The sequence below is a fragment of the Pelmatolapia mariae genome, linkage group LG10_11 (genome assembly GCF_036321145.2).
Source record: "Pelmatolapia mariae isolate MD_Pm_ZW linkage group LG10_11, Pm_UMD_F_2, whole genome shotgun sequence".
In the NCBI taxonomy this organism is placed as follows: Eukaryota; Metazoa; Chordata; class Actinopteri; order Cichliformes; family Cichlidae; genus Pelmatolapia; species Pelmatolapia mariae.
This window is the reverse complement of record NC_086236.1, coordinates 25,913,925-25,940,539: the sequence shown is the minus strand read 5'-3', so window position 1 is coordinate 25,940,539 and position 26,615 is coordinate 25,913,925. Positions and strand designations below refer to the sequence as shown.

The window sequence follows — 26,615 nt, the reverse complement described above, 5'->3', positions numbered from 1 at the left end:
AAAAAAAAAAAAAATAAATAAATAAATATATATATTTATAGTCAGGATGATAAGAACGAGCTAAGCCATCTCATATATTCTAATCCATTTTCTTAACTGACAAGATACAAAGTTTTTGCTGTAGATGTCTCCCACCTTTGACTGAGTGAATTCCCGGAACATAGCTGCCAGGCCATCATCATCAATGTCGCTGTCAGTCTTGATAGCAACATTCAGGATATGGATAGGCTCATCCTGGATACTCTGGGTGACAAAGCAAATACACATCTAATTCGAATCCTTAGTTATAGGGGTCAGTGACAGGCTAGTGACTAGTACAAGTCTGTCCTCTTCACCTTGTTGTCCTCTTCACCGTACAGCACGGGATTGCCTCCTTCTGGGAAGGCTGGACTTTGTGGAGGAGAGTCAGAGAAGCAGCTCAACATATCCGTTATGTTCCTATAAAATATTTAAAAAAATAAATAAAAACGATTAGTGATACTTTTACCTCCCAATAAAAACCACTCAAGTTTAGAATTCTTTTACACAAGGACTGACTTGGTGAACTCCTGGAAGCTGCGGAAAGCCACCATGGCTCCCATGCGCTGGCAGGGTGGTGTAAAAGACGTGTCAAGCAGAACGTCGCTCACACTGGCCATGTGCACCATGCCGTAGTGATTCAGGTTGGATGAGAATGACATCCTAAGGTGCAGACAGAGAAATATTAAAAAAGGCTTGAATGTTAAAAAACCAAAACAAACAAAAAAAAACAAGTAGTAACAAAACGCCACCAAGGAATGAACATAGGAAAAGAGCTATACCGTAGGCAAGGACATTTAGATATATCCTGTTACGATAACATCGCTTTGCAGAGAACAAGAAAATGTAAAACCACCAGAATGACCCCTCAAGTATCCAAGTTTCATTTTGATGTGTGTTAGTCCTTTGATTGTAAGCAGGCAACCCCAAAGTTACAGCTTGTATAAGCACTCGAGAGGTCTTATGTGTCAAACCTGTCCACAGTATCCAAATCTGATGCATTATTCTTCTCAGCATTATCATCCTGTGATTCATTTTCTGGTGCTTTAGGGTCCTGGGGTTTAGTTTCCTCTAATTTAGTGTCCATGACTTTAAGATTTTCCAGGACTGAAGGAAACATTTTCCTGGCAGGACAGTCAGAGGTTTCAGTTTTGGAGATGCGTACTAGTATATGATTTCTACCAAAATTTTATGTGATCATCTTAAACTATATTACATACATAAGTTATCTTAAACTTACACAATACTGAAGCACATACACACAGCAGTTAGATACAGGGCAGTCATTTCAACAGAAACAGGCACCCATCAGTAAAGACATTTTTTGGCAGAAAGGTTGAATGCCATAGGCCATGCTGATGTCAGTAAAATTAAATTACTCTGCAATTATCAACCAGACTAGACCAAAGTTACTAAATCTAAACGCATAAAACAGCTTTATAACCAACAACTAGATAATTAATCTCAACTTGAATTACAGCTTTATTCATGCAGCTAGCTTGTCACCGGTAGTCGATGCAATTAAAAGAATGTTTTACCTGTTTAGAGTGGGGATGTTCCCTCTGAAATCAAATAACATTGATTATCAAGTGGTTAGTGACAGGCATCAGAAGGAAGACATTTAAGGTGTAGCAATGTGTGCATGTGATTATATGTGTCCCTTGACATATTTTTGCACCAGGAACAATCAAATTATTCTGTGACTTCACACATAAAAAGATTAACAGGAAACACATCTGATGTAAATGCAGCCAATTACATTTGTATCCTTGGTGCTCTGTATGTGTGTGGGGGGGGGATTTCATGGGTGGAGTTTCAGAATCTTGTATGCATCCACTGCATATAGAAACGGATGTAATGAATGGTAAAATTATGGTAAATAACTCTTTCTCACAATAAACACACATTTTGCTACTTAACTGCTTCCTCTACACATGCATCACGTGATCCAAAAAACCCAAACAAACAAACAAACAAAAAAAAAAACTCTGTTCAGAGACTGACTCTGAACAAAGAGCGGATCACGTCACACTCTCATGCCGTTCTGTATGTCACAAATAATGATGCAAAAACGAAGGTTAATTTATACTCAGTAAAACACAAGCATGCGGATGGATGAGTGCAAGGATTTCGAAAAATAAGCACTACTTAGTATCCACAAGCAAATGCATCGAAACAAACAAAAAATACACAAAACATGCAATCACACATGGACGAACTGAACCCAGCTGCTGAAACTGAGTGAGTGCAACAGAAATGCCACAGTACTGTGTCTGTTAAAAACCTTTTCAAATACTGAGCATGTACAATAACTTCTGACTTTTTTTGTGCCACATGTTTTTTTTTCCCTCAGAACTTAAGCAAGAGCACGTGACCTGAAACTCTTGATTCTCAATTGCTTAATTGCTCAGTCCTGTTTTAACAAACCAAGAAAAGTATTTTCAGTGGTGAAAAATACCTTCTTTTTTTGCACATGACAACATTTACAGGAAAACCAATGGCGAACAGTGACACAGAGGTAGGAAAAAAAACCGGGACCGTGGATATAAAAAGTGCACACATCCCTGCTGGGGAAAAAAATAATGAGACAACAATAAATCATTATAAAAATTCTTCCCACCTTTATTGTGACCTATAACTTGTACGACTCAAGAGAAAAACAAACCAATCTGTTATGGGGAAAAAAATGTAAACATAAAAAATGTACAATAAGCTGGCTGCATAAAAATGCACACCTCTAAAACTAGTACATTACTGAAGCACCTTTTAATTTAATCGTGGCATTCAGTTTTCTTGAGTACACACTTGTCATCAATTAGAGACTCTCGTTAACCTCGCATAAAGTTCAGCTGTCCTAATAGGATTTTCCTGACATTTACTCAGTCTATGTCTATACTATGGGCTAGTGTTGCAAGACTGAAGCCTATTCTGACAAAGAAAACATCCATGCGCGACTACAATTTGCAAAAACATACATACACAAGTCTCCTAAAAGCTTGTGGGAAAATGTGATACGGTCTGAAGGTTGAACTTTTTGGCACAATTTCATACAGAACGTTTGGTGCTACAACCACTCTATGCATTACCGTACTTAAGGTGAAGCACGGTGTTGGCAGTATCATGCTTTGAGGCTGCTTTTCTTTAGCTGGAAACTTAAGTGTTAGTGGAGTGGACAGAATTGAAAACATTTCTACCACCAGTCACAAGAAACCCTTCAAGTTTCTTGCAGACAGCTGAATTAAAGGTTGTGCACATTTATGCAACCAGCTTATTATGCTGATTTGTTTCTTCAATTGAATTGTACAGGTTATAGGTCACATTAAAGGTACTAAAAGTTGAGAATTATTTATTGTGGTTTTAATTTTTATTTCTCAGATGCTTGGCATTTTAACTAGGGTGAGTATGCTATTTATATCCACTGTACTTAATAATAAGTATTCTTTATCTTTTAACAGTTACAGTATAATAGGTCATGAAAATTTTGTGCAGCCATGCTACACCTTCACTTAGGATTTCAAAAAAAGAGATAATAAAATGTTGTAGAAAACTGTAAGACAGGAAAAAATTCAGGTTCCTCTATTTAGAAACACAGGCATAAGCAGCAACTGCAGCACATCATTGCAGGTCCCGCTGCTAACACGCAGACTAATATTATTATTGTTGTGTTGTCACCTTGCAAGCAATTTTGATAAAAGCTAACTTTTAATGGAAAATTCAACATGTGAGTATGAGTAAAATTACTGATGGCACGACGCCCTGGGGGAAGGAGGGGGTCAGGACAGCAGAATAGTAATGCACATGTACGTGTTTCAGCTATTTTCATGAGCAATACCTGTTGGGATGTGAAGTGGGAAGCATGAACTGAAACTCTACTATACATGTGTTGTCCTTCAGTTGTCGATGCTGAACACTGTTGAGCTCGTAGGCGATGTATGCTCTCCGAACATACACCTGACATTATTGAAGACAGGCAATGCTGGTCAGATATGTGAAGTGTTTGTAAAGTTTGTTCAACTTAAATTCAGACAAACTGATTAATAAACAAGACTCTTATTCCTCTCACCTCCAGGGCGGCCATCCTGACTACCTGATTACTGTGGTAGAAGAAGTTGGGGAGAACGTCAAAGATGGATGTCTCTGAAAGGATCAGTTTCTAGAGAAAGAAAAATAACAAAGAAAAAAAAAAGTATAATCATACACCTTGGACATTTTGTCTGTTGTTTTGAAACACATGCACAGCCACAACTACTGCTCTTGCCCTTTAATGCTCACCTGAAGGTTCTCAATGCAGAACTGGTGCCCATACATATCGATGGCAGAGAGAAAGATTGACTCCACCTGGTTGTGTCGTAGCTCATAAGAGGGAAGGTGGGAAGCTATCAACACCTGGAAGAATAAGATAAATGTGCTCTTCAGGTATAGCACAGCAAACAATACTTAATTATGCTTTCCTTTACATTTTCTGGCAGTGTCAACCTTTACACTGTTTCAGCTACACACTTTGTTGTGCTAATGTGTCACATGTTTTACTTTATATTTATTTTTAATTTTTTTTTAATAAATTTTCTCTCTCACACAGTGGAGAGCATATAGTGACATCTGGTGGGAAAATACTAAATAAATAAAGTCTGGTAGTGAGTTACATTTATAGTTGTGTTGGTGTTTCTGTATTGCTCAGCCATCACAGGTGATTCTGAGCTTTGATGTTGCATTTTGACAAACAGTTACTTTTAATAAAACAGCAAAGAGAAAAGACTTCTCTCTACACAGACTGTCAGAGATGTATGGATGAATATTAGCTATTGCATTACTAAAATGAGCAAGCTAGATACAACTACAAACTATGACATTTTGTTTCATACTGTGTTTACAGGGCACATTACTGCTCAACAGAACAATCACAGAGTTTAAGGCCCATGTTGCTGCAAATTATAGCAATATTATCTTAAAAGTGCATGTCAGGCTACGCCAGAGGTTAAAAAATCCACAGTGCTACCAATTAGGCATTACCTGAGCCAATCCACAGCCTCTGCCACTTCAAAAGTAGTACCACAAGCTTTTCAGCTAAACAAACAGGCTTTTAGATCTTTTTTTTTTCCAACTAACTTCTTTTAGTTTCCGAATAGTACTTCTTCATTGCTGTACAGTTTTGTTTTGTTTTATTAAATTTTGTTATTTCATTGTAGTATGTCAAACAAGATTAGGAGTTCAATTCTGACCTGCCGAGCACGCAGTGCCACCTTTGCATTGGTTGTCTTGCTGAGCTGGGTGAGTTCAGTCAAAATGGCCATCAATTCATCAGTTAATGTTGGATCACGGCCACAGAGCTGGTCCTACATGGAGAAGAAGAGGAAGAAGAAGAATATGATAAAGGCATGACTGCTGAAAATCACTTTTTCATAGAAATTTCTAAATCAGTAAGAATGGATACTTACAATCAGCATAGTAACCAGTAGGTTCTTCTTGGTGACTTGAGCATGGGAAAAGATATAATTGAGCACATTGGCCATGTCACCCTTGTTTTCCTCACGCAGTGCAAAGACACACTTATCGTAGTGTCCTGTTAACAGATAGATAAGAGCGTTGGTAAAAACTGGACAGGAAACTTGAGGTTTAAGAGCACCATCAAGTGGTGAGAATATGCTAATGCAATTTTTCTGCTATCCAAGCAAGAAAGTGTCAAGTCACTGTTTCTCACCATTCTGAAACTGGATCTCTACTTTTAGATATTGTCTAAGCAAGTCCATCACGACGGCCTTCATGTGACCTCTGATGCCACTGCGGTACCTGTTAGACACAAAAACATTCTGGTCTTACAAGAAAAATGTATGCTGTTGTGCAGATAAAGCACACAGACAAAACATTTACTTTAAACCCTAGGATTAAAACTTGATGATATTTAGATAAAGAGTATGTTGCTCACTTCTGCACCAGCTGAACAATGCTTTGTGTGTTCATAAAGAAGACTTCTCTCTCTGATTTCTTGTTAAGAGTAGCTGCATGGCTGTCCAGTATGTTTGCAATCTGGAAACAAAGGAAGAAACAATAAGCATTTAATCCCACCAGCAGTGGAGACTGATAAGCATTTAATCCCTTTGGCACTGACAACATGTTCCTTAACAAGTGTGTGTTACAGGCTATGTAAAGAAATTTAAAAGCTACATGAAATTCTGGACCACAAATCTATTTGTCACTCACTCACACCCGCACCTAGATATGGTACTTTCATTCTGCATTCTTAGAAAAACATGAAGCCACTGGGTTCATTGTTTTCAAAATACATTTTAAAAAAATGGTCACATGAAAGTGGGCTGTAACTGTATAAGGAGCTCAGGTCTGAAAAGCTGATAAGTTATGTGTAGTAAGAAATATGTGGTTCATGTGCAAGTGTTTGTGATGCACCTGCTGGCTGGGGAACTGGCAAAGCACAGAAGTTATGTTGCTGGCATACTGAGCCATCTCCTTCTTGATGGCCTTCTCCACAGCAGGGGGGATGCGACCTGAAACACTCGTCATGATGTCTTGAAGCTCCAACAGTGGTAAAGAAGGATCGCGCATGGTTTTCATTAACCTTTCCACCCATTCTTTCAACTAGGAGAGACACAAGAAGTGTGTTTGTCAGAAACTGTTCAAGACTAAGCAAAGTAATGCTGGTGTGCACACTGGTGTACATGAATTCTTACCTTAGCACTGAAGAAAGGCTCAGGTAGACAATAGCCATTCATCATGTGAACAAGATGACCCAGTGTGTTATGGAAAACTCTGTGCAGCTTCTCTCCTCTCAAAGCTACTGCCTGGATAGAAGGCAGGGTCCCTGTGTAGAGCTCAGCCTGTGAGACAATACAAATACCGATTACTAATATGTCACTGGATTTTTAGAAATACATCAGAGTGTCAATGGTGTGTTCTAGTAGGAGGTAGAGGTTATAGTGTGAAATAAGCAATTCTTAATCCACTGCTTAGTTTATTCTCTTCTTACTTGTTGTGTTAAGTTTTATATTTTTTTTAATTTATTCGATTTTGGTAATTTTACAATTTCTTGGGAACTCTACTGCTGTTTTGCTCTTTGCTTCACCATATGGGTGCAATATAGACTCATGATGATGGTAAGCTCAACCTCATTTTGGTTCATTTGGTTCCTCACTGGTTTGCTATGGCAGATAATGATATGTAATTATAATACAATGGTAGAGCAAAGAAATGCTTATAGGCTGGATATCTGTGTGTGTGTGTGTGTGTGTGTGTGTATACTCTCATGTCTGGGGGTTGTTCAGGTATGGCTTGTAGAAAGCAAGCAGATGTGTCGGTGACGTATCTATTCGTCTTAGTTTGAGACGCTTGTGCTGGAGTTTAACATCCGTTAGTTTTAATTGTCTGTCTGTCTGTCTCTTCTTGCACACTGGTTCCCCTCATATAGCTGAACATTCAACTCCATAAAGCGATTAATCATTAAACGCAACACATGCATATTCAAACTAATACTCAGTGTTGCCAAGATACCTGCTAAGATACTTTTCATGGCCAAATGACATCAAAGCTAAAACCGATGCTCTAATTTAACCTGATTTAAACAAAAATATTACATTAACCGTCATTTTGCATTATACAAAATCCTACTTGCTACACAGCAAATACTGTATCTGTGACAACAATAAAGTGGAATGATGAGACAAAGTACCTGCTGCACTCTACTTGGGTCATCCAGTTGCAACTTGGCAATGACACAGCCAGGCTCCAATGCTGCTCCAGCCCTCTTCACATAGTGAATACAACCAGACTCTGCTGCAGTGAGGGTCATGACCATCTTCATCACCTGTTTATTTGCAAATAACCATAATGTATATTTACAGATTCCATCTTTATAGTGGACCGCACACAACTAACCATTAAACTAATGTACCTCTATTTCAGCGTAGCACTGGCCAGCAAACACATGCCCGCCATCCTCAATAGTGTACTGAATGAGTTTTCCTGCTGAAGGAGACCGCAGCAGCGAGGGATCATTTTCCTTCTCAAAAACACACGTCTTGTTCCCAATTGTGATGCGATACCTGCCAACAAAAAACAAAAACCGTGTTAACAAACCAGAAATTAGAAGATTTCAGTGTCATGTTTTATGTGAAGATCTTAAATGAATAAAGTATTTTTATTCATTTAAGATTAGAATAACAATAAGAAATATTTGCAGTTTTGTTTTTGTTTTTTTAAATTGTTGTCCTGTGGTAAACTTACAGTTACAATAGTAACAATTCTTTCATACAGTTAATGGTTTTGTTTACCTGTCCACCTCTTCTTTCATGTACGTAGTGTAGCTGCTTCCATCATATGACAGCAAAAGACCGCCATCACTGAGCCGATGGACATCCACCTCAGCACAAGAATTGTTCATGATGACCACATAGGAGTTGGGAGACTGACGAGTCACTGTCAGAACGTACTTAGTACCTTCATAGATCAGCTCCACATCCACAGTGTTGAGCAGCGTGTGTGCTGGTAGCACCTGGCCCCTGGTCAGAGAGTACAGTGTCTCATGTTATCTATTCAAAGTGCTGTTTGTTTGTTTTTTAATGATTGTTTCTACTGCGGCTTACAACAGATTACAACGATTACAACCCATTTGTTTGTTTACATATTAAATACTGACCAAAACTAATTTACCAGTAATTCTTCTACACATAAGAAACAGTTTAGCAAAGAAACAAGTTCAAATTGCAGCTCTGTTGTTAGCAGCCCATCTCAGAAACAAATCATCTGTTCCCATTTCTTTAGCAAAATCTATGACAAATACCAATAGTGTGCAGTGTGCCCTTAAAAAAAATGAAGAAACTGGACAAATGGTGGGCCTAAAACAATTATATATATTTAACAAAAATGAAATGATCCTCTACAGTTCTCTGAAGCCTCATCAGAAAGTGTCTCACCATTGCGATGATCCCAAAGACACTGTCAAAGCAATAAAACCATACCTGGATAGAAAATGCACACAGCGGTACACCTTTAGTCGTTGACTATCATCTCGACAAAGAATGGAACAACTCTGGAGAACTATTCCTGAAGACTACTTCAAGAAATGAAAAGAAAGCTTGCCTCAGTGTGGGCAGGCTGTGTTGAAGACTAAAGGTAGTGATACCAAATATTCACTTTCAAGCTCATTAGAATATTTTTTTGCCTTATATACTGCATTCCTATGTATTTAAACACGTTTAAAAAACAAAACAAAACACTGCACACATTTCCCACGTTCCTAGCAATATATAATGGATTGAGGCTAGAGAATTTGTGCAGTACTGTATTTGACCACATATTATTTGCATTAGATTTTTACCTTTCCAGAGAGTGCAAAAAGTTGGAAACACTGTTCCTGAGATTAACATCTGCCACATGCAGAGCACCGCTCACAATTCCCAGCATGGTATCAGGACGCTCCGCCTGCATGTAAATTACACTTTACAACTTACACAAAAACAGTCATGCATTACATGCTGTGGATATCAGGAGGATAAACCAAAGAGACTATCATCCCAACATTTGGTTTTATTGTGGTTTCAGTGCAGACACTAACATATGGGTCAAACATTAAATAACCTGTCATTACAGTTAAGAACATCCATTGGCAACAGCTGCATAATCTCCACATACCTGCATCTTCTCTGAGATAAGTCTGTCCAGCCAGCCTGTGTCGATACTATTGTGCTGGAAGCTTTCTGTCTCCAGCAGCTTAGTGAGGTATTCCACTGTTGTCCTGAAGTCACCCCTAATAGACAGCTCCTTAAGCGCAACCACCATGTTTCTAAAAGAAGCCATAACCTCTGTTTAGACATTGTACAGAAATAATCCATATTGGTAAGTGTATATAATAAAATGCAGTAAAAATAATAAGAGTAATGTTTCTTAATTCTGAGTATACTCACGAGATAGCTTCTTCACGATTCTCTCCCCATGAGAAGCAGTGCCCAAACTGGGAGTCAGCAAACTCATGCAGTCCTCCGGCCGCTGCAACGCTGAAGTAGCCCCACACATTCTTATTGCTGCGGAAATTCAGCTCTTGCACTGTTCCAGAGCTTGGCTTGAAACCCTGCAATCACACAGCATAAACACAGTGATGCAAACTGGACATTTAAACAGTAGTGATAATAGTACTTGTTGTTAAAAAAAAAAAGAAAAGAAAAAAAAAAAAAAAGAAGAAGACTGAAAAGTAATATCAGTCACACAATAACGTCAGCAGATATGAATCGTTGGGTAACCTTTGGCTGGAAAACTTTTGCACAGCAGGAATGAGTGAATCTTACCTCATCTGGGTTCTCACTGGTGATACGAGCAGCAATGACATGGCCCCGTGGGGATGGGGCAGTTGACAGAGCCTCAAAATCAATGGGAGAGTCCCCCCAGGGCTGAACGCCATAAAGCATTCTAATGTCTTTGATCCGATGAAGAGGAATACCCATAGCAATCTAAAAAAAGAGTATTATTAATGTAACACATGTTTATACTGGTGATCATAAACTAGCATGGAAAACAGAGAACAGTCTGACTAAATAGCATATATTAGACCAGACCTTCCCAAAGTGTGGGGCCCGCCCCTTAGGGGGGGGCGCAGAGCCATTGCAGGGGGGGCACGGCATGAAAAGGAAAAAACAAAACAAAAACAATGCTTGGACACTGCTAGCACGGGGCGCCTCCACAAACGCAAATCAGGAGATGAAGCATTGCTGAATATGTTTCCAAACCAACTTCATTCTAAGCCAGACTAGAAAATATGGTGAAGCATATCTTCCCTTTGGTTTCACCTGCACAAGTGCCAAGGTAGGTCTCCCCTGCATGTCGTGAGCACGCGCTGGGTTCTTCAAATCACGGACAAACAGTATCCCACATTCTTGATTTTTAGTTCACAAACACTTATTGTAATGACTAACTACTCCTGACATTTTGGAGATGTTAGCTCTTTATACAGTAAAGTTACAGTGGGATACAAATAATATCAGGCTGATCCTGCCATAATTTGTTCCCCCGGTTCAAATCACGGACAAACAGTATCCCACAGCTGTTTATGTTTTTGAACCCATTTTGCAGAGGGATTGAAAAATGTATTGATAGCAATGTTGAATATTATTACACAGGAAAAAAAACAACTACATGTAAAATAATTACACCATGACACCTCTGCCTTTCTAAATAGAGGGACAGTAGCTGCGTGTGTATATGTAAGCATGTAAAACCTGCAGATAGTCAGATTAACACTATTTTGTCTCTACCTGCTATTCTGCAATTCATCTCATGTAAACAATAACGCGGCGCACAGCGTGACGTGAAAAAAGGCACATACCTTTGACGTTGCGTGACGAACTCTGTATTCCTTGTCCACACGTAAATGCAAAGAAGGAGGTTTAAAAAATCTCAGTTTTCGGTGATTCGAAACGCCGTTTACGTGTGGACGAAACAGCTGCGTTTTCAAAAATACCCGTGTAGGTGTGGACGTAGCTTAAAAGAGTTAGTAGTTAAGTATTTTATTGCTACCTGTCATTTATTGCAGATTACTTGTATTTGCTTAATTGTTTACTAAATGTTTGAGGTGTGAAATAAACCGCAATGGAGCAAAATATGGGTGTGTGTGGTTGGAGGATGTGTGTGTGCGTGCGTGCGTGTGCGCATGCGCGCGCGAGGGGGGGTGCGAACATTTTTCTTGTAAAACAAAGGGGGGCCCAGCAAAAAAAGTTTGGGAACCACTGTATTAGACCATGATTACTTTTTTCCCCATTTTTTAATAAAGAACCCCCAAAAGATTTCTTTGTCATGCCTATTTGAAGCTTATCAATCCACCTTTCAACCAACCAAGATAATGAGCACTGAATCAGATAGTGTGTCACTCCCAAGTAGCGCCCAATCAGCTTGCCTACAATGCCCTCGCAGTCCTTCAGCTTCATTGCCACTGACCTATTTACACACAATCCTAAACACTGCAGAGCAGACCACGTGACCCATCGCTGCTACAACTCCGTGATCCGCTTCAGTGTTTCTGCACATTGCACATTTGCCGTTGGTTGCCATAGCAACCAGAGGCCCCATCATAGCATCGACCGTGGTGAAGCATGCTTATTTTTAGAGTCTGTGACTGTCCTGTAGTGGACAATGAGTATGATGTAACTGTGAGCTACTGAATAAATGAGACCAACCTGCAGCTGGGCAGCAGGCAAGTTGACATCAGCCACCATCTCAGTGCACGGGTGTTCCACCTGTAGACGAGGGTTGAGCTCCAGGAAATAGAAGCTGCCATCCTGGCTGTAGAGGTACTCAACTGTACCAGCACTTACATAACCCACCATCTTAGCCAGCTTCACTGCACACTGAGAGGCGAGAACAATTCAAGTTAATTCAAGCTTGAAATTTGTTGGTACTGATTTCCATTTATCAGTGCAAGTGATGCTAGAGGGGGAATACCTTTTCCATATCCTCAAACACATCAGAAGTGGCGATGGTAGCAGGAGCCTCTTCTATAATTTTCTGGTGTCGTCGCTGAACAGAGCAGTCTCTGCCAAACAGGGAAATGGCATTGCCATACTGATCAGCCAAAATCTGAACCTCCAAGTGACGGGCATGCTTGGCTAGCTGCATGACAAAAATGGGCGATCCTGGGACTTCTGCCTGGACCTAGAAAAGATAAAATATATTCATGAAATCATAGAATACATAAAATACCACTGTACCAAAAAGCAGGAAAAGCTGTACATGTTCACTTACCTGTCTGAACAGGTTAGGGAAGTCATCAGCAGAGTTGACTTTACGGATCCCTTTTCCTCCACCACCTTCAGAGGCCTTCACCATTATAGGGTAGCCAATTTTCTCTGCAGCCTTGTGATAGAAAGAGATGTTAGAAAGAGTGCATGCAACACTCATTTTCCATTATACACTATTAGGTGAATTGCTTACTTTCATGCCATGCTCTACATCCTGGACGCAGCCGAGCTCATACAAGTCGTGAGGAACGCTGACGACTTTCTTCTTTTGGTTATTCTCTGGCCAGTCCACTGTCAGACCTGAAAAAGAAGATCCCAAAATGTACTCAGCATAGAAACTTGTCAGTGTCACTGTGCATTGTTAATATTTTATTTCATCTGAAATGTTAGGAATGTTGACCAGCTACAATATTCAGAGACCAGAATCTATGACCTACCTGTTCCGCTCCAGGGCAGTGTTGGAATTCCAGCTGTCTGAGCCACGATGGAGGAAGCAATCTTATCTCCAAGCGCCCACATAGCCTGACTTGGTGGACCTAAGAAAAGAGAGAAGAATTTTAACACTTTACTCTTAAGTTACTCTGGCAAATGAAGAACAGATGATGGTCAACAAAGTGACCCTCACTCCTCACCCATGAAAGCAATGCCATGCTTTTGAAGGAGCTCTGGGAGTTTGGGGTTTTCTGAGGCATGCCCCCATCCAGCCCACACTGCCTATAATACATAAAACAATACAACACCAAATGATAAATAAACAAACAAAAAAAAAAAAGAAAGAAAGAAAGAAAGAAAGAAAGGTAATTACAGAAGAAACTATTGAAAAATATTCTGGTGATACCTGAACTGGTATGCGTTTAGCAATGTCTAGAATGAGCTCAACATTGGCATAGTTGTTGTTATTAGTCCCCCCAGGTACAGGCACATAATGATCTGCCATCTTGATGTACTCTGTAAGCACAAAAAAGATGACAAAACATGAACAATTATTCTCAGTCCTGTCAATAATACCAAAAAAGGCCAGTCATATTAGCTATAAGATAGTTAAAGTGTAACTAAAATGTGTGAAATAAAATCACACATTTTAGAATCATCAGAATCAGAATCAACATACTTTATTAATCCCTAGGGAAATCATGTCGTCAATATACCTGTCTCAAAAGTCTCAAAATTTGCTGAAGCTGGTACCACATACAATGAGTCTACTGTTTGGGGAAACCAAACTTTAGCTCACCTGCATTGGCCTTCAGGTCTTCTGGGGTCACCATGACAACAAAACGGATTGCCCTTTCATTGCGAAACATTTCATAGGCCCAGCGGCGGATGGAGCGCATGCATTTCACTGCTGCAATGCCATTGTTTGCAATGAGCACCTGAAAAAGGAGAGCATGAGTTCAGTTACTATTGTTAACATAGTCTAATCACGATATAGCAGGAAAGTTATGAAATGCACATACAGTGAATCATTTGACTGACATAATATCACAATTTGAACTTGAATCTTTTCATGTTTTTCGTTATTATTGCAGAGTTTATAAATGAGATTGAAATTATTGTCCCTATATAACAAGTTGGGTTTTTTGGGGTTTTTTTGTTGTTTTTTTTTAAATCAGAATTTCTTACCTTTTCAATGACCCTGTTACCACCAAAGCGTGTGACAAATTCAGCAGGAGAAGCAACAGTGAAGTCCCTCTGGAGGTCAATACGCCTGCGATCTCGTCCTTGTTTCACCAGGTGCAGGCCTGACATGCTTGATCTGTTTTAATAAATAAAAAAAAAACAACAACAAAGGATATAAATATAATGTCCCTTTGGTTATACAGCTTCTGGATAAGTTGGTGAAATGGTCAGAATGTCTAACCATAAATAAAAATCTATGACAACAGTAGGGAAAAAAAAAAAACCCAAAACAAAAAACCCCCCCAACAACCTAGAAACAAAATAATTGAAGAAATTGTTAAAAAGAGTAGAATTTCTTGTTCAAACACATTTACATGTTGGGGCAAGTGCTTCCAACAGAAACTGCAGAGCCCTGTAAATCAAAGCTCCACCCAAAGAGGAAGAGTTGGGACAGTTGGGTACTATGGGTGGAGGAACGTGACAGGGTGTGGCAGAGCCTGGGCCCGTTTAGCTGGCTGGCTTCTATATGGCATGACACTGGATGGTTGCATCACTGTAAAGATCTTGACGTGGAACAACTCTGTCCAGATGTGGAAGAGATTTTGTGTGTGTGTGTGTGTGTGTGTGGTGGGGGGGGGGGCATAACCCCCGTTCATCCAGTATTTCCAGTTCTGACAATGGTAGTGTCTCCCAGTGTCTTTCGGTTTACCCTCATTGAAACTGATCACATCAAAACCAGCCACAAATAAAAGTAAACTTGCTGATTATGGCACAAAGAAAGTCAGCATGCAAGAAATGATAATAATTAATGTCCCAAGTGTTTTTGCAAGTAATTATACTTAGAGGTCAAATACACATAAAAACACACACGCACTGTTTTTTTAAGATTTTTTTTAACTTCTATTTAAAACGAAAACTTTAAATAACAAAACACAGGAGATCAGGGAGCCCAGTAGGAACCCCCCCCCCTTTCAAAAGTTGTTTGGGAATTTCTGTCTGTAAAAAATCATTTGACCATTTTTCCAAAAAAACATTCTGCAATCAAGATGACTGCTCTCCAGGACAATCTCACACAGTGAGGGCACAGAGGAACCTTTAGGTAGAGTGCAACTAGAGAAACCGCATTTTTCACAAGTTGCTCAAAGGGTTATGAAGCCAAGGAAAACTACATAATCTGAGCAGAGCATGCTGCGTGTTATTTTAGGCTACAGATGTTGGCTAATTTCACAAAGACAGCACAGAAAGTTGCAGGATCCCTATCCCTATCACTCATTTGCTATATATAGCTATTAGAAGGACATTTACAAATGATTGAATAAAATTTATATTTCTCTTGCATTACCATTTAGAAGCCAGACAGACAAAGAAGGTTTAGAGGCTAACCTTAAATTGTGCAATGGACCATCGATGTGGTCGAAGCCCATTTCATAGGTGCTGTCCGAACTCCCGGAAGATGGAGACAAGGAGCGAGTCTCCTTCTCGTCCAGCTGCATGTCCACCTTTCCTTGGTTTTCATCCTCTGAGTTCTCCTCTGACACAGATCCCACAATGAAGTGAGAGTGCAATTCCGCAACAGCCGGAATCTTCTTGGCAGCACCGTCCTGTTGTGCCATGGTCGGGCGACAGGAGCAGGCTCCAAACACTGACAAGAAGCGGAGCAGTGGTTGCAGCAGTTATAAAGGAGCCACAGAGTACAGTGTGACACAGATTGCTTTGGCTGGAACACAAGGCTGTTTGTCATTATTGCAAAAGTGGGTTACATGAACTTAAGTTTCTTGATAGTGCAATTGATATTGCATCATTTTTGTGCACACTCTGGAAAAAAAATGCCACTTTATGATCTGCCAAAACAGTTGCTTAGAATAAAATATTAATAACAAAATATTAAACAATAACACCTGAATGTAATGAGTGCTATATTGTCACCAGCAATCATATAGACAGAACCAATGAAGCATTATTTAGGCAGACAGCCATATAATCAAATTTGCTATTTGCCAGAGTTGCACTGTAATCATCAGTTGTCCTGTGTACACTTTGCACCTGCTATTTAAAAGAGTGGACAAAAGCAAAACAATTAAGACAATTGCTTGATTAAAACTCCTGTTTTTCCTCAAAACCCTAGCATCTGCTACAGTAATACTGACATTCCCTTTCTTCTCCCCCTTGTTAATTTACCATGAAGGCTCGAAACAACGTTAATTAACAGCCACGTGCGGAAACGATAAGACGTTACTTAACTGCCATGTTGCTGTCGCCCTACCTGTCCAGTTGCTACAACTGTTAAAAAAACCCACCTGTCAGAGCAAATGGAAAGAGTAGACTCTCGGGTAAGGCACACCTTACCTCTCGGCAGGCGCTTGCGGGACCAGAAAAACAAGCCGAGCACCGCAAACAGGCACGCTGTAAAAGTGAGCCAGGAGAACATCACGAAATGATAGCTGTGTTTAGCTTGTTAATAGACCCATATTTCTGTTTTCCGCAATGAACATTATTTAATGACATAACTTTAGCTCTGGAACCGCCTTCTAGAAAAAGAAAAATAGGGGGAAAAAACAAGAATTAAGGCTGAGTCGACTAGTTAAGGTTACCTGTCCGGTGAAGGCTAGCTTCTTTACCCAGCAACCCCAGATAAGCTGAGGCGCAGGTGCTAATAACGCTAGCTTACCGGCAGGCGCTAATACAATTATAATTCCACAGTAACGGCACTAATACAATAGTACGGACTGTACTGTACTGGCTACCGGTGTACTGTACTGCAGTGTGGGTGAAAACCTGGGTGCAGACGCGAAGTAATAAGAGATAAACACTTGCAGGTATGCTAGCGACTCACCGGTGGAGATAAACCGACACGTAATCCTGAAAAAAAAGTTGAATTAAAAAGATCGATAAATTAATTGTATCTGCCAGACATCTCTCTTTCGAGTGATGATGAAAACGTCACATCATGATGAGGTCACACATCACCATCAGATGCTTAAACAGCAGAGAGTGGGGTGATGTGATGATGCGCAGGCAGGTTACTCCTGGGCATTGACCTCTGACAGCAGCTTCCGCTATAGAACTAGTTTAGATAGTAAAGACATCACACCCAAGCCGGTATATTAACGACTTCAGCATTAGGTGTTCAGGCTGTCTATCTATTATTCCGCTTATAAGGGAATGACGTAAAAAACAGAAAAGATATTGTATGTTAGACGTTATGTACAACTTGTAATTAACTGTAAATTAAAAAAAGAAAGAAAACGGTGGAGTCAAGATAACCACAGCTGCTACACCAGCTGAAATCAAACGAAACGCTAGTGTTTTTGTAACATCCATCCAAGGTCGATAATATATCTGCTGAATTCTTATGATTAAAAATATATATGAACATTCCAAAAGCAGAAAAAAAAGAAAAGAAATAATGTTTTTTTTTTGCTTTTGTTTTTTCTTCTATCCAGTCAATATAATAAGGTCTTAGTAATCAAATATCAGTAAACTACACGTTAGCGCGGAATCCTTTCTGTCTAGTTTAGCTAGATCTATGCTGATTTCGCTCGCAAAGCTCCAATCAAATTGCAGTTAATCTGTGTGGGCGTGTTTAAGGCAGTAGAGGGCCGGGAGACACCCGGAAGAGGTGGTGCTTGAGCATGTGCTGTCAATGTACACAGCTACATATATGTAGCAGAACTGAGCATTCGGTGTGCGGAATCTGTGATGAGCACACAGTTTCACGGTTGCAGGTCTTCGTCGTGTTGAGTAGACTGCGTGCAGCTGAAGCATGCTGTGAGCCCGCTAAGATCAGACTACATTTAACAAGTCTGTTGTACACTTCTTTCACGACGGGTAGTTTGAGGACTACGTATGCAAACTGGGAATGTCAAAAATTAAGAAAAAAATGCGTCCAATGTGCAGTATATTAAAGATGTTTATTAATCACTTCAGTGCAGGCAAGTGGAGTGTATAGACTGCAGACGATGTAGTCAACGGAAGACTTATTTCATATCCCGTTTGGCTCACGTTAGCTGTGTCGTTTGAAAGCTGAGAAACTGGCCTGTCTGCATTCAAACTGGTTCCGGCGAAATCCCACTTCTAATCACAAATGAGAAGCAATTAGGATTGATCGTATTTAAATAAAGAGACTTGAATTCAAATATTCTCTGTGTGAAACTGTTTTACAAAGACAATTATTCAAAGTAATGTTCATACTTAATGTGACGAATTAAACATTGATTTTTTTTATTTATTTATTTTTACCGTACTCGTGTAGGACAGATGGATAACCACGTAAAAACGCTTAAACCTTGTCTATTCATGTGTAGACAGTAACAGCTTGCTGAGGTTTCTGATGATATGAAAGTGTAAATGCAGGTCGTCAGGTTAAGAGTCCTAAAACTAAGCCCTAAAAGACTGAAAGAGAATGAAATCAAATTAGAATATACCAGTGTTGAATTAAATACCAGCTCATTCAAAACAAGATTTGGTTCATTAAATGTACATCTTTTAGTTAGAGTCTACACCACTTTAACCCAGTTGTTAAAATAAAACAGGATACCTGTGATAAACTATGACAGTTAACCTTAGTGAAATAACCTCGATTACCAGTTTACATCAAAAGTGTAAATATATTATTGTTGCACCTTAGATCCACTAGGTGGCTTCAGAGGCCTTAATGTGCAGCCACCATTCACCACTCAAAGTGGTTCTGAATTTATGGGATTTCAGCAGAAGCAACGTTTGCCTTTCTGTTTCTTGACTTTAACATAAAGATACATGCCAAAAGCTTAATTTACATTAACAAAAGCTTTTAAATTGTTTCCATGTTAAGTGAATGACTGCATCAAGGGGATCTCATCTATTTAAGCCATCTGTGTTAACATTTTTATCTTAGCTCATAGTGATGATAAGGATTGATTTAAAAATCCAATCACAGAGCCTGCATTGCCTTCTCTTGACACAGTGATGTTGAAAAACTGAAGTATTTGTAAGTTAAGTCTTTTAGCTAATATTCTGCACACTGTGAAGTGTGAAATAGATGCTTCCCTCCCAGTGTTCAGAGTAGGTTAGCATATGCCTCCAGAAACTTGATATTTCAGTGCACTGTTGGTCTATTTTAACATAACCAAAATTATTCTTTTAAGTATTAGTAGAATTAATTAGTGTAATACTAAACATGCAAGTGACAGGACTAAATATTGACACTATCGCAATCACAAAAGAGATTTAGGATTTAAAAAAAACCTTTCTTTTTTCTTTCTATGCTTTAATAACTTAGGTTTGCAGAAGAAAAAGAAGCTCTAAACATTCACTAACACACAAATGTATTAAGAAGACTTAAGTATTCCTTTTTTAAGTCTCAAGACAACTAGTGACAACATTTATTTTGCCATTTGTCAGTGTGCCCCAGCAAACCTCAGAGTAAAAACAGTGTGAATCATCTTGTTTGAATACACAGTCAGCTATCAACATTTGTTTGTATACATGCAAATAGGTGTGTCCTACACTGATATGACCTTTTTTACACTCTCCCAGTATGATTTAGTGTCTTCAAATTTGTCCCTGTCATTAAACGCCAACTTTACTGTCACCAAGTGACAGTGGTTCAACTTTATGTGAACCACTGTCACTTTACAAATAGTGTCACTGTCCAGCTAATTTTTTTTTCACATGGTTGAGCTAACATATGCCATAGACCTTTATCCTTTATCCATTATAAATTTGCAAATGCTTTATGACTATTGTAATGCTGTGTGCGGACAGATGTAAAATATGCAGGCAGTAAAATGAGGGCACTGCAGCTAACGGTCCAATTTAAAATCTGTCTCTTGTCTTGCCAGTGTTTGTTCCTGGAAGGGTGTGGGTGTTGGATGAGGGGAGCAAAAGTGCCAAGATGTGTTGCCACAAGAATTTGTTTAGAATTAAGACCATAAGTTCAAGAGCTCCCCTTTTCTTCTAATGCATTTGACTGTGACTTAAATTAGAAGATGACAAAAATGTTCTATAAGGTCTAAAGGGCAACCAAGGCCACAGTTGCCTAGAAATCAGTACAAAGAAGAATGGGTCATAAGGAGCAGCCACATAGGCTGACCTTTTCTGAAATAGAAAACAGAAGTACAGAAATAAAATGTAAAGCTTTTTTAAAAAATAAAGTAACTACATAAATAAAACTGATCACCATTAGAGAAAAAAATAAGGGAAAAATCCCTTCTTAAATCAATATTAAATATCCTGGCATTTAAGAACAGTAATAGACAGCACCACATCCAAAAGTTTTTTTTTTTTTTTGTTTGCTTGTTTGTTGTTGGTTTATTTTTACGAAATGTAGGGTTGCAATGCTCAACAACTCACCAAAAGATGACCCCGCCCAAAAACAAACAAACAAACAAACAGAATAAGCAAAATTAACGTTAAATAATTCAGTCAAATATTACAGATTAGAACAACATCTTTATGTAAATTGTGAAAACACACACACAACACACAATATACTTGCATAATTTCATACACAACATCACATCTCCTGGAGATTTCTTAAGTGCTGGTTTAAAAGAAGATAAACAAAAAGTCCTGAGTTTTTTCAAGCTCACTGCACATTTTTGGTATATCAGAATGTGAAAGTGTGAAACATGTCAAATAGTCACTGTAACTAACACTTTTCTCATTTATCATTGGCATATTTAATTGTTAAAATATAAAACATTCTGAAAAAAGGCTTCATTTAGTCACTTTCTTGTGAAAAAAAAATGCAAGAGAAAAACTATTTACACATTTACATAGAATAAAGCAGTAAAAATAGTGTTTTTATTTATGTTTAAAGCACATTACATCATATCATCCTCTAAAGAATTCCACCCCGGGCACCGACTTTTGCATAGCACATGTTCTGGGAATTCCATTGAGTAGCTTTTAGTAGAATCTAGTACAATATTTATTTTAATTATTAAATTAAACATGCATATCCAAGGCTAGTATAATATACTGGCCACCAAGTCTGTCTTTATTAAGTTTATGATAATATGATCAATTTAAAGAGAAGCAAAAATATAGACTTTCTGCCAAAACATTTTAAATGATTGTCATATGTGACTTCACTTGTAGAATAGTCTATTATGGAGGATTTGGTTTATTAGGTCTTATGACTAGATAGCTGTTATTGTCAAACACCAGAGTTGATTCTCGCTCAGACTGTAAATATGATCTACCAGGCAGTCTGGATGTTAGCAGATTTTGGCTTGAGGTGATCGATGTGGGAATCTGATAAGGGCTGAATCGCACCCATGGCCGAGAGTTGCTGTAATGCTGGTTTCTGGAGTGCGACGAGGTTGCAGTGCAGAATGAAAGGCCTGGTGTGACTGAACCTGGTGCTGCCATGTAGCGGTATGGATATGAGAAAAGTCCTCCATAGGGTGATGGTGAAATCCCCTGCATTAAAAAGTAGAGTTGTTAAGATTTGTAGTACAGATCTTGTCATCTTCCTTTATATAAACAGCTCTGTAAAATTAAACATTACTAACCAGCAACGGAATACATCAATTTCATGTAGATGTGATTTGCTTTGTCTTTAACTCATATTATGGAGGAAATCCAAGGCATTAGGAAAGGAAGTCAGTAAGGGTAATCAATCCAGTCCCATTAAACAACAAGAGGATTGACACCTATGCTTTACTTTACACTGAAAATGACCTGCACACTATAAAGATCTCTAAGCCATTCATACAGAATTCACAAAGGCTTATAATGAAGTACCACTACTCAAGTAATACATTCCAACAATTGTTTTACTTTATTTAGTAGTTGTTTAATGAAAAACTAGACATTCATTGCTTTTCATATTGTATATATTCATTTAATGCTTTTATATTTTGTTTCAACACATAATACACCAAGTAGTGATCAAAGGTTTTTCTGTTTTTTAGTGGAAAATCGGTTTACAAAGAACCTTTGGTTCCTCAGCTTTTTTTTTTAAAATTATAACATGAAGACTTGTAGGATTGCACAAACAGTAGGACAAAACATAAAGTAAGATCTAAAAGTATGTTCTCCAAATTACAAACAGAGCTTGCTATGAAACATATTGGCACAAAACATATAACTTATTTCAGCTTTACTCGCTGAGAGTTTCTTTAACTGTGAAAATTCTGCAGCTGCCCAGTGTGAAGTCCTTTGTTAGTACTCAAAGACTTTAAAGATGCTATTGAAGTTAAGTAACTGTTACTGCTGTATACAGCACTTACAATGCCTCTTAAATGAATGGATGAAAATATATTCAATAACTTAATACTGGGGAAGCGTACCTGAGATGCCAGCATTTGCTGTGACAGTTGACGTTTGAACGGAGCTGAAGAGGTGATGCTTTCAGAAAACAGGCTTCCATTTCTTAATCCATTTATACCAGATGAAGTGGGAAACGTATTCTCCATACCCATATTGGAAAAAAACTCTGGCTTCATTGATAGCTGTCCAGATTGAAATGACAAAGGTGTCCCAAGCCTACTAGAGAATTGGCTGTGTGCACTTGAGAAATCCAAAGTGGGTTGCTGACCAGCACTGAAGGATGATGCGCTCCATGACTGTAACATCATAGGCACGACCCCATCTTTGATTTCACTCATTTGCTCTTCTAAACCCGTACCTATAGAATGTCTATCACGTGAAGCGCTGCTTGATGTTCTTGCTTTTGTTGCATCCTGATTGTTCTTTCTGAGATAACACTTGTTCCACAGTATCTCTTCGCTTCTCAGACTTAAACCCAATGTGTGTTCTCTCCTGGAGCAGCTGCCTTCAGCGTTGCAGTCATCTAGTGGATCAACGTCTGAATCACTGACAACGTTGGTCTCGTCTGTGAGGAAAAAAACAAACACTTCTGAAAGAGAACAAACATTTTGAACCCTGAAGAAAACACTTCAGACACTGTGTCATGGAATACTTTGCAGTCAAATTGAATGAGCCATCATATTATTAACCCATGTGCTTTTAAAACACAGTTTAAAATGCTTTGTTAATTTTGCATCAAATAAATATTTTTTTTAAAGTAAAAACAAAAGCAGATCCCAAAACTACAAACAACAATTATTGGCTTGAGAATATGTCATGTTTACTTTAAAAGGAAACACATACTAAAAACAAAAGAAAAATATATGCAAGCTGTTTCGGTGTAGTGACTATGCAGTAGATTTTAAGTTAGATTATCACTTCATGAACACAGGTCAACAGTGGCTGCCTAATAACATAATGAACTCTAAATGAACCCACCTTGACAAGTTGATGTGGACATCAGAGGGCTGCTCATTAGTTGTGGGGAATAAAAAGGCTCACTGGTACTGGGCTGCTCATAGGAATCATCAGAATCAGCAAAGTCCTGGTCTGCTTTGCTTTGGTTCCCATTCAGTGAAGAAATGTTTAACTGTTTATTTCTGGGGATCACAAATCGAGATTTCATGAGACCATGCACATATGGCCTAAAGATGTATTCTGCTTTCAAAATGTATACCTCTTTTCACGTCTCCCATTTCCTGTATCTCTGAATCCTTTGGCAAAGGGATTGTTGTCAATTTTTAGTTGTGTAATCTTGATGGAAAAGAAGGAAAGGTCTGCAGATTAATCAATCCACAGTTCATTGTGCAGTGACAAACAGGCACAACAGTAGTACACACTGTATAATCCATGTGGATATTTGTCATTTGTGTATGAGTGGCTAAAGGATGATGTTACCTTTTCATTTTGATAAGCAGTGACAGCGATGAACTCTGTCTCTGGGAAAACATAAGTCCGGAAGGTGCTATAAGGAAGCTTCATTATGTCATTCGCCTTCACAATATGAAATCTGGGTTGGTACTTGTGCATGGAATTCAAAATTGTCTGCAAATTAGAAAAATAGAGTTGGAATTACTGGTATTTGGGTAATTAATTACAACAACTGCAACCATAATAAAAGCTTTAAAGCAGTGCACCCAGTCCCTAGCATAACCATGCGTAATGAGGAACAAAAGCAACTTTTCAGTGAGTGTTACTTACAAACCCATGTTTATCGGACATGTTATTGGTGAGTTTGAGTTTATGAAAGGCAACAGGCTTGCTCATCCATTGTTCTCCTTTAGACGGACTGTCCGGGTGGATGTACATGCGCTTTGGCATCTCTGGGTCAGCTTTTCCAGCCACCATCCAGCGGGAGTTGTGAAACTTGTAGCGACAGTCGTCGACAGCGACAATGTCCATCAGCAAGATGTACTTGGCTGTTTCATTCAGCCCTTCTACTTGCACTTTGAAAGGGGGAAACATCCTCCTGATAGTTAATGAAGAAAAAAAAAGAAATTGTTGTATATGTAATAATTAACAGTGTTATTTTTGTTTTTCCCTCTCTTTTTTCTCATAGAGCTTCTATTTGTCTATGGAGGTCCCCCCTTGTGACATTTTTTAAACTTCCGATCATCAGCAAAACTAGATTATTCGCTGTTTTTCCCCATTAAAGCGTGAACGTAGCATTTATGCGCGCTTTTACAGGCTATTTACAAAAAAGCTACATTTGAAACGACAAAGACACTACACAAAATTCTCAGTAGACTACTTAAATGCGCATTGCACTTGCCTTCCTGATTTTGTGATAACCATTTCAGTTCCTATTTTGTGAAATTCACTCCACAAGTTCTTTGATTCCAGCGTAACTTTCGGGTCCTCGTCCAACCATTCTTCTGGCTCAAGTCTCTTCAAGGAACGTTGCTGAACGGCCTCATTTTGGCACCCCAGACCTGCGTGCAGCCCCGCGTCAGGGGGTGCCTGCTCTGACAGAGACTTGGAGAAGGACCCGACGTCCGGAAAAGTCGGCGCGGCGGGAAAAGAAGGCTGTGCGCTGGAAAGGAAGGCTGATAAGGACAAGGCACCGGGTCCGCGAATTTGGAAAGGATAATAAGCCATGGGAACAACGGCGCCAACTGCATTTCTCAGCACAGCATCCGATCAGAAAAGTCCAAGCCAGCCCGCGCAGGTTGCAGGCGCATGGCGTACATCCAAACAGCAACTCCGATTTTAAAAGTTTATGAATTGTGTGGCATGATTGGTCTTACGAGGGAATGCAAAATTTCCCACTCTTAAAATACTGAGACAGAGGTAGGAATCCGCTTGTAAATCGCAAACGGGGAGAGAGCAGCTGTGCACGCTGTGACTGCACAAGCTTGTTGAAAACAACTGGTACCGAGGATGAGAACAGAGGGAGGGAAAGAGACTGTGTTTGCGCTGTCACACGTCTGTTTTCCCTTGCACAAGGTACACTAACGAGCCAAATATTTTCGACAGGGCTTCGTTACACGTAGCTTACCAATTACCAAACACGCATAATGATAATAACAATAATAATAATGTAAAAATGTTCAAATATTCTATGATATGTCAAAAAAAATTGAAAATTACAAATTAGCGCGTGTTACTGATAACAGAAATCAAATGAATACATCATTTACGCAGTTCAGGATGTCTGTAGTCACTTTACCTTCTTGAATAAACTAGTTACGAGACAGGAAAGCTCGAAAGTGGAAGTGATTCACTCACAAATGATGGATGACACACAAGATTGTAAATGGCAACAACTTGAAATCTTAACCATAAAAGAGTTTAGAGAGGCATGATTCACTGAAAGTTTTGCCAGAGCCCCACCAGAGATGAACGTGAATGAAACATTCTTTTACCAAGAGCTTTTAAGCATATGGCATATAAACAAACAATTTTGCGTCTTGCGTCAAACTGAAATTTGAAAACAACACCCCCCCTCCACACACACACACACACACACACACACACACACACACACACACACACACACACACACACACACACACACACAAAGAGAGAAACAGATTCCAAACGTGATGTTCAAAAGTTGTAGAATAAAGCCCTCAGCTTTAAAACACAGGTTTAAGTACTGTCTGGTGTGTTTTACTTTATTGAATTTATTGAATCAGCAGTCTAGTCACACCTACAAGCCAGTGGACACTATTTCAGTGATGAGGATGCACACATCCTGGACAGGGAGGAATGCTTTGAGCGGGGATTCAAGGAGGTCATTTATGTGAAAAGGGAAAGACCATCTCTAAATCAAGGAGGGGGCCTAAGGGTACATCTTGCTCCATCTTGCAATGCTGTGATTGCAGTCATTACCCAACTATCTGTGAATGTTACTCATGGCCATTGATCAGTGGTCTCTGATCAGTAGTTTTTGACCAGTGATCAATGGTCTTTGATCAGTGGTTGTTGATCAATGGTAATGACAATCTGCAT

General features: G+C 39.1%; 2 protein-coding genes across 8 annotated transcripts in view; both read right to left on the bottom strand.

Moving 5' to 3' along the window:
- LOC134636982 (acetyl-CoA carboxylase) overlaps positions 1-17,381 on the bottom strand; it is a 32,751-nt gene extending 15,370 nt beyond the window's left edge. For 2 of the 7 annotated variants that reach the window (XM_063487271.1, XM_063487274.2), the window contains exons 1-31: positions 16,713-16,997; positions 15,750-16,008; positions 14,370-14,502; positions 13,981-14,119; positions 13,588-13,697; positions 13,382-13,463; positions 13,187-13,285; positions 12,943-13,049; positions 12,754-12,864; positions 12,454-12,663; positions 12,189-12,359; positions 10,308-10,469; positions 9,930-10,093; positions 9,658-9,808; positions 9,344-9,447; positions 8,298-8,525; positions 7,919-8,069; positions 7,697-7,831; positions 6,702-6,848; positions 6,421-6,609; positions 5,942-6,042; positions 5,717-5,805; positions 5,454-5,578; positions 5,238-5,351; positions 4,291-4,404; positions 4,082-4,171; positions 3,851-3,969; positions 1,557-1,580; positions 538-681; positions 336-438; positions 136-243 (exon numbers count right to left, since the gene is read on the bottom strand). In XM_063487271.1, the coding sequence (XP_063343341.1) occupies positions 136-243; positions 336-438; positions 538-681; positions 1,557-1,580; positions 3,851-3,969; positions 4,082-4,171; positions 4,291-4,404; positions 5,238-5,351; positions 5,454-5,578; positions 5,717-5,805; positions 5,942-6,042; positions 6,421-6,609; positions 6,702-6,848; positions 7,697-7,831; positions 7,919-8,069; positions 8,298-8,525; positions 9,344-9,447; positions 9,658-9,808; positions 9,930-10,093; positions 10,308-10,469; positions 12,189-12,359; positions 12,454-12,663; positions 12,754-12,864; positions 12,943-13,049; positions 13,187-13,285; positions 13,382-13,463; positions 13,588-13,697; positions 13,981-14,119; positions 14,370-14,502; positions 15,750-16,008; positions 16,713-16,794 (4,065 nt within the window). In that variant the 5' untranslated portion in view covers positions 16,795-16,997. Of the gene's footprint in view, positions 1-135; positions 244-335; positions 439-537; positions 682-992; positions 1,143-1,556; positions 1,581-3,850; positions 3,970-4,081; positions 4,172-4,290; positions 4,405-5,237; positions 5,352-5,453; positions 5,579-5,716; positions 5,806-5,941; positions 6,043-6,420; positions 6,610-6,701; positions 6,849-7,696; positions 7,832-7,918; positions 8,070-8,297; positions 8,526-9,343; positions 9,448-9,657; positions 9,809-9,929; positions 10,094-10,307; positions 10,470-10,574; positions 11,130-12,188; positions 12,360-12,453; positions 12,664-12,753; positions 12,865-12,942; positions 13,050-13,186; positions 13,286-13,381; positions 13,464-13,587; positions 13,698-13,980; positions 14,120-14,369; positions 14,503-15,749; positions 16,009-16,712; positions 17,016-17,199 lie in introns of those variants that run through there. The other 5 variants (XM_063487276.1, XM_063487273.1, XM_063487272.1 and 2 more) reach the window with 5 other exon arrangements.
- A 2,257-nt stretch (positions 17,382-19,638) lies between these two features.
- On the bottom strand, positions 19,639-25,577 carry LOC134637440 (T-box transcription factor TBX3-like). The gene is made up of 7 exons (XM_063487860.1): positions 24,934-25,577; positions 24,363-24,630; positions 24,060-24,206; positions 23,839-23,915; positions 23,601-23,761; positions 22,643-23,187; positions 19,639-21,770 (listed from the first exon to the last, which is right to left on the bottom strand). Exons 1-7 carry the CDS (start codon positions 25,257-25,259, stop codon positions 21,456-21,458), a joined length of 1,839 nt encoding a protein of 612 aa, XP_063343930.1. The 5' UTR covers positions 25,260-25,577; the 3' UTR covers positions 19,639-21,455.
- Positions 25,578-26,615: the final 1,038 nt, after the last annotated feature.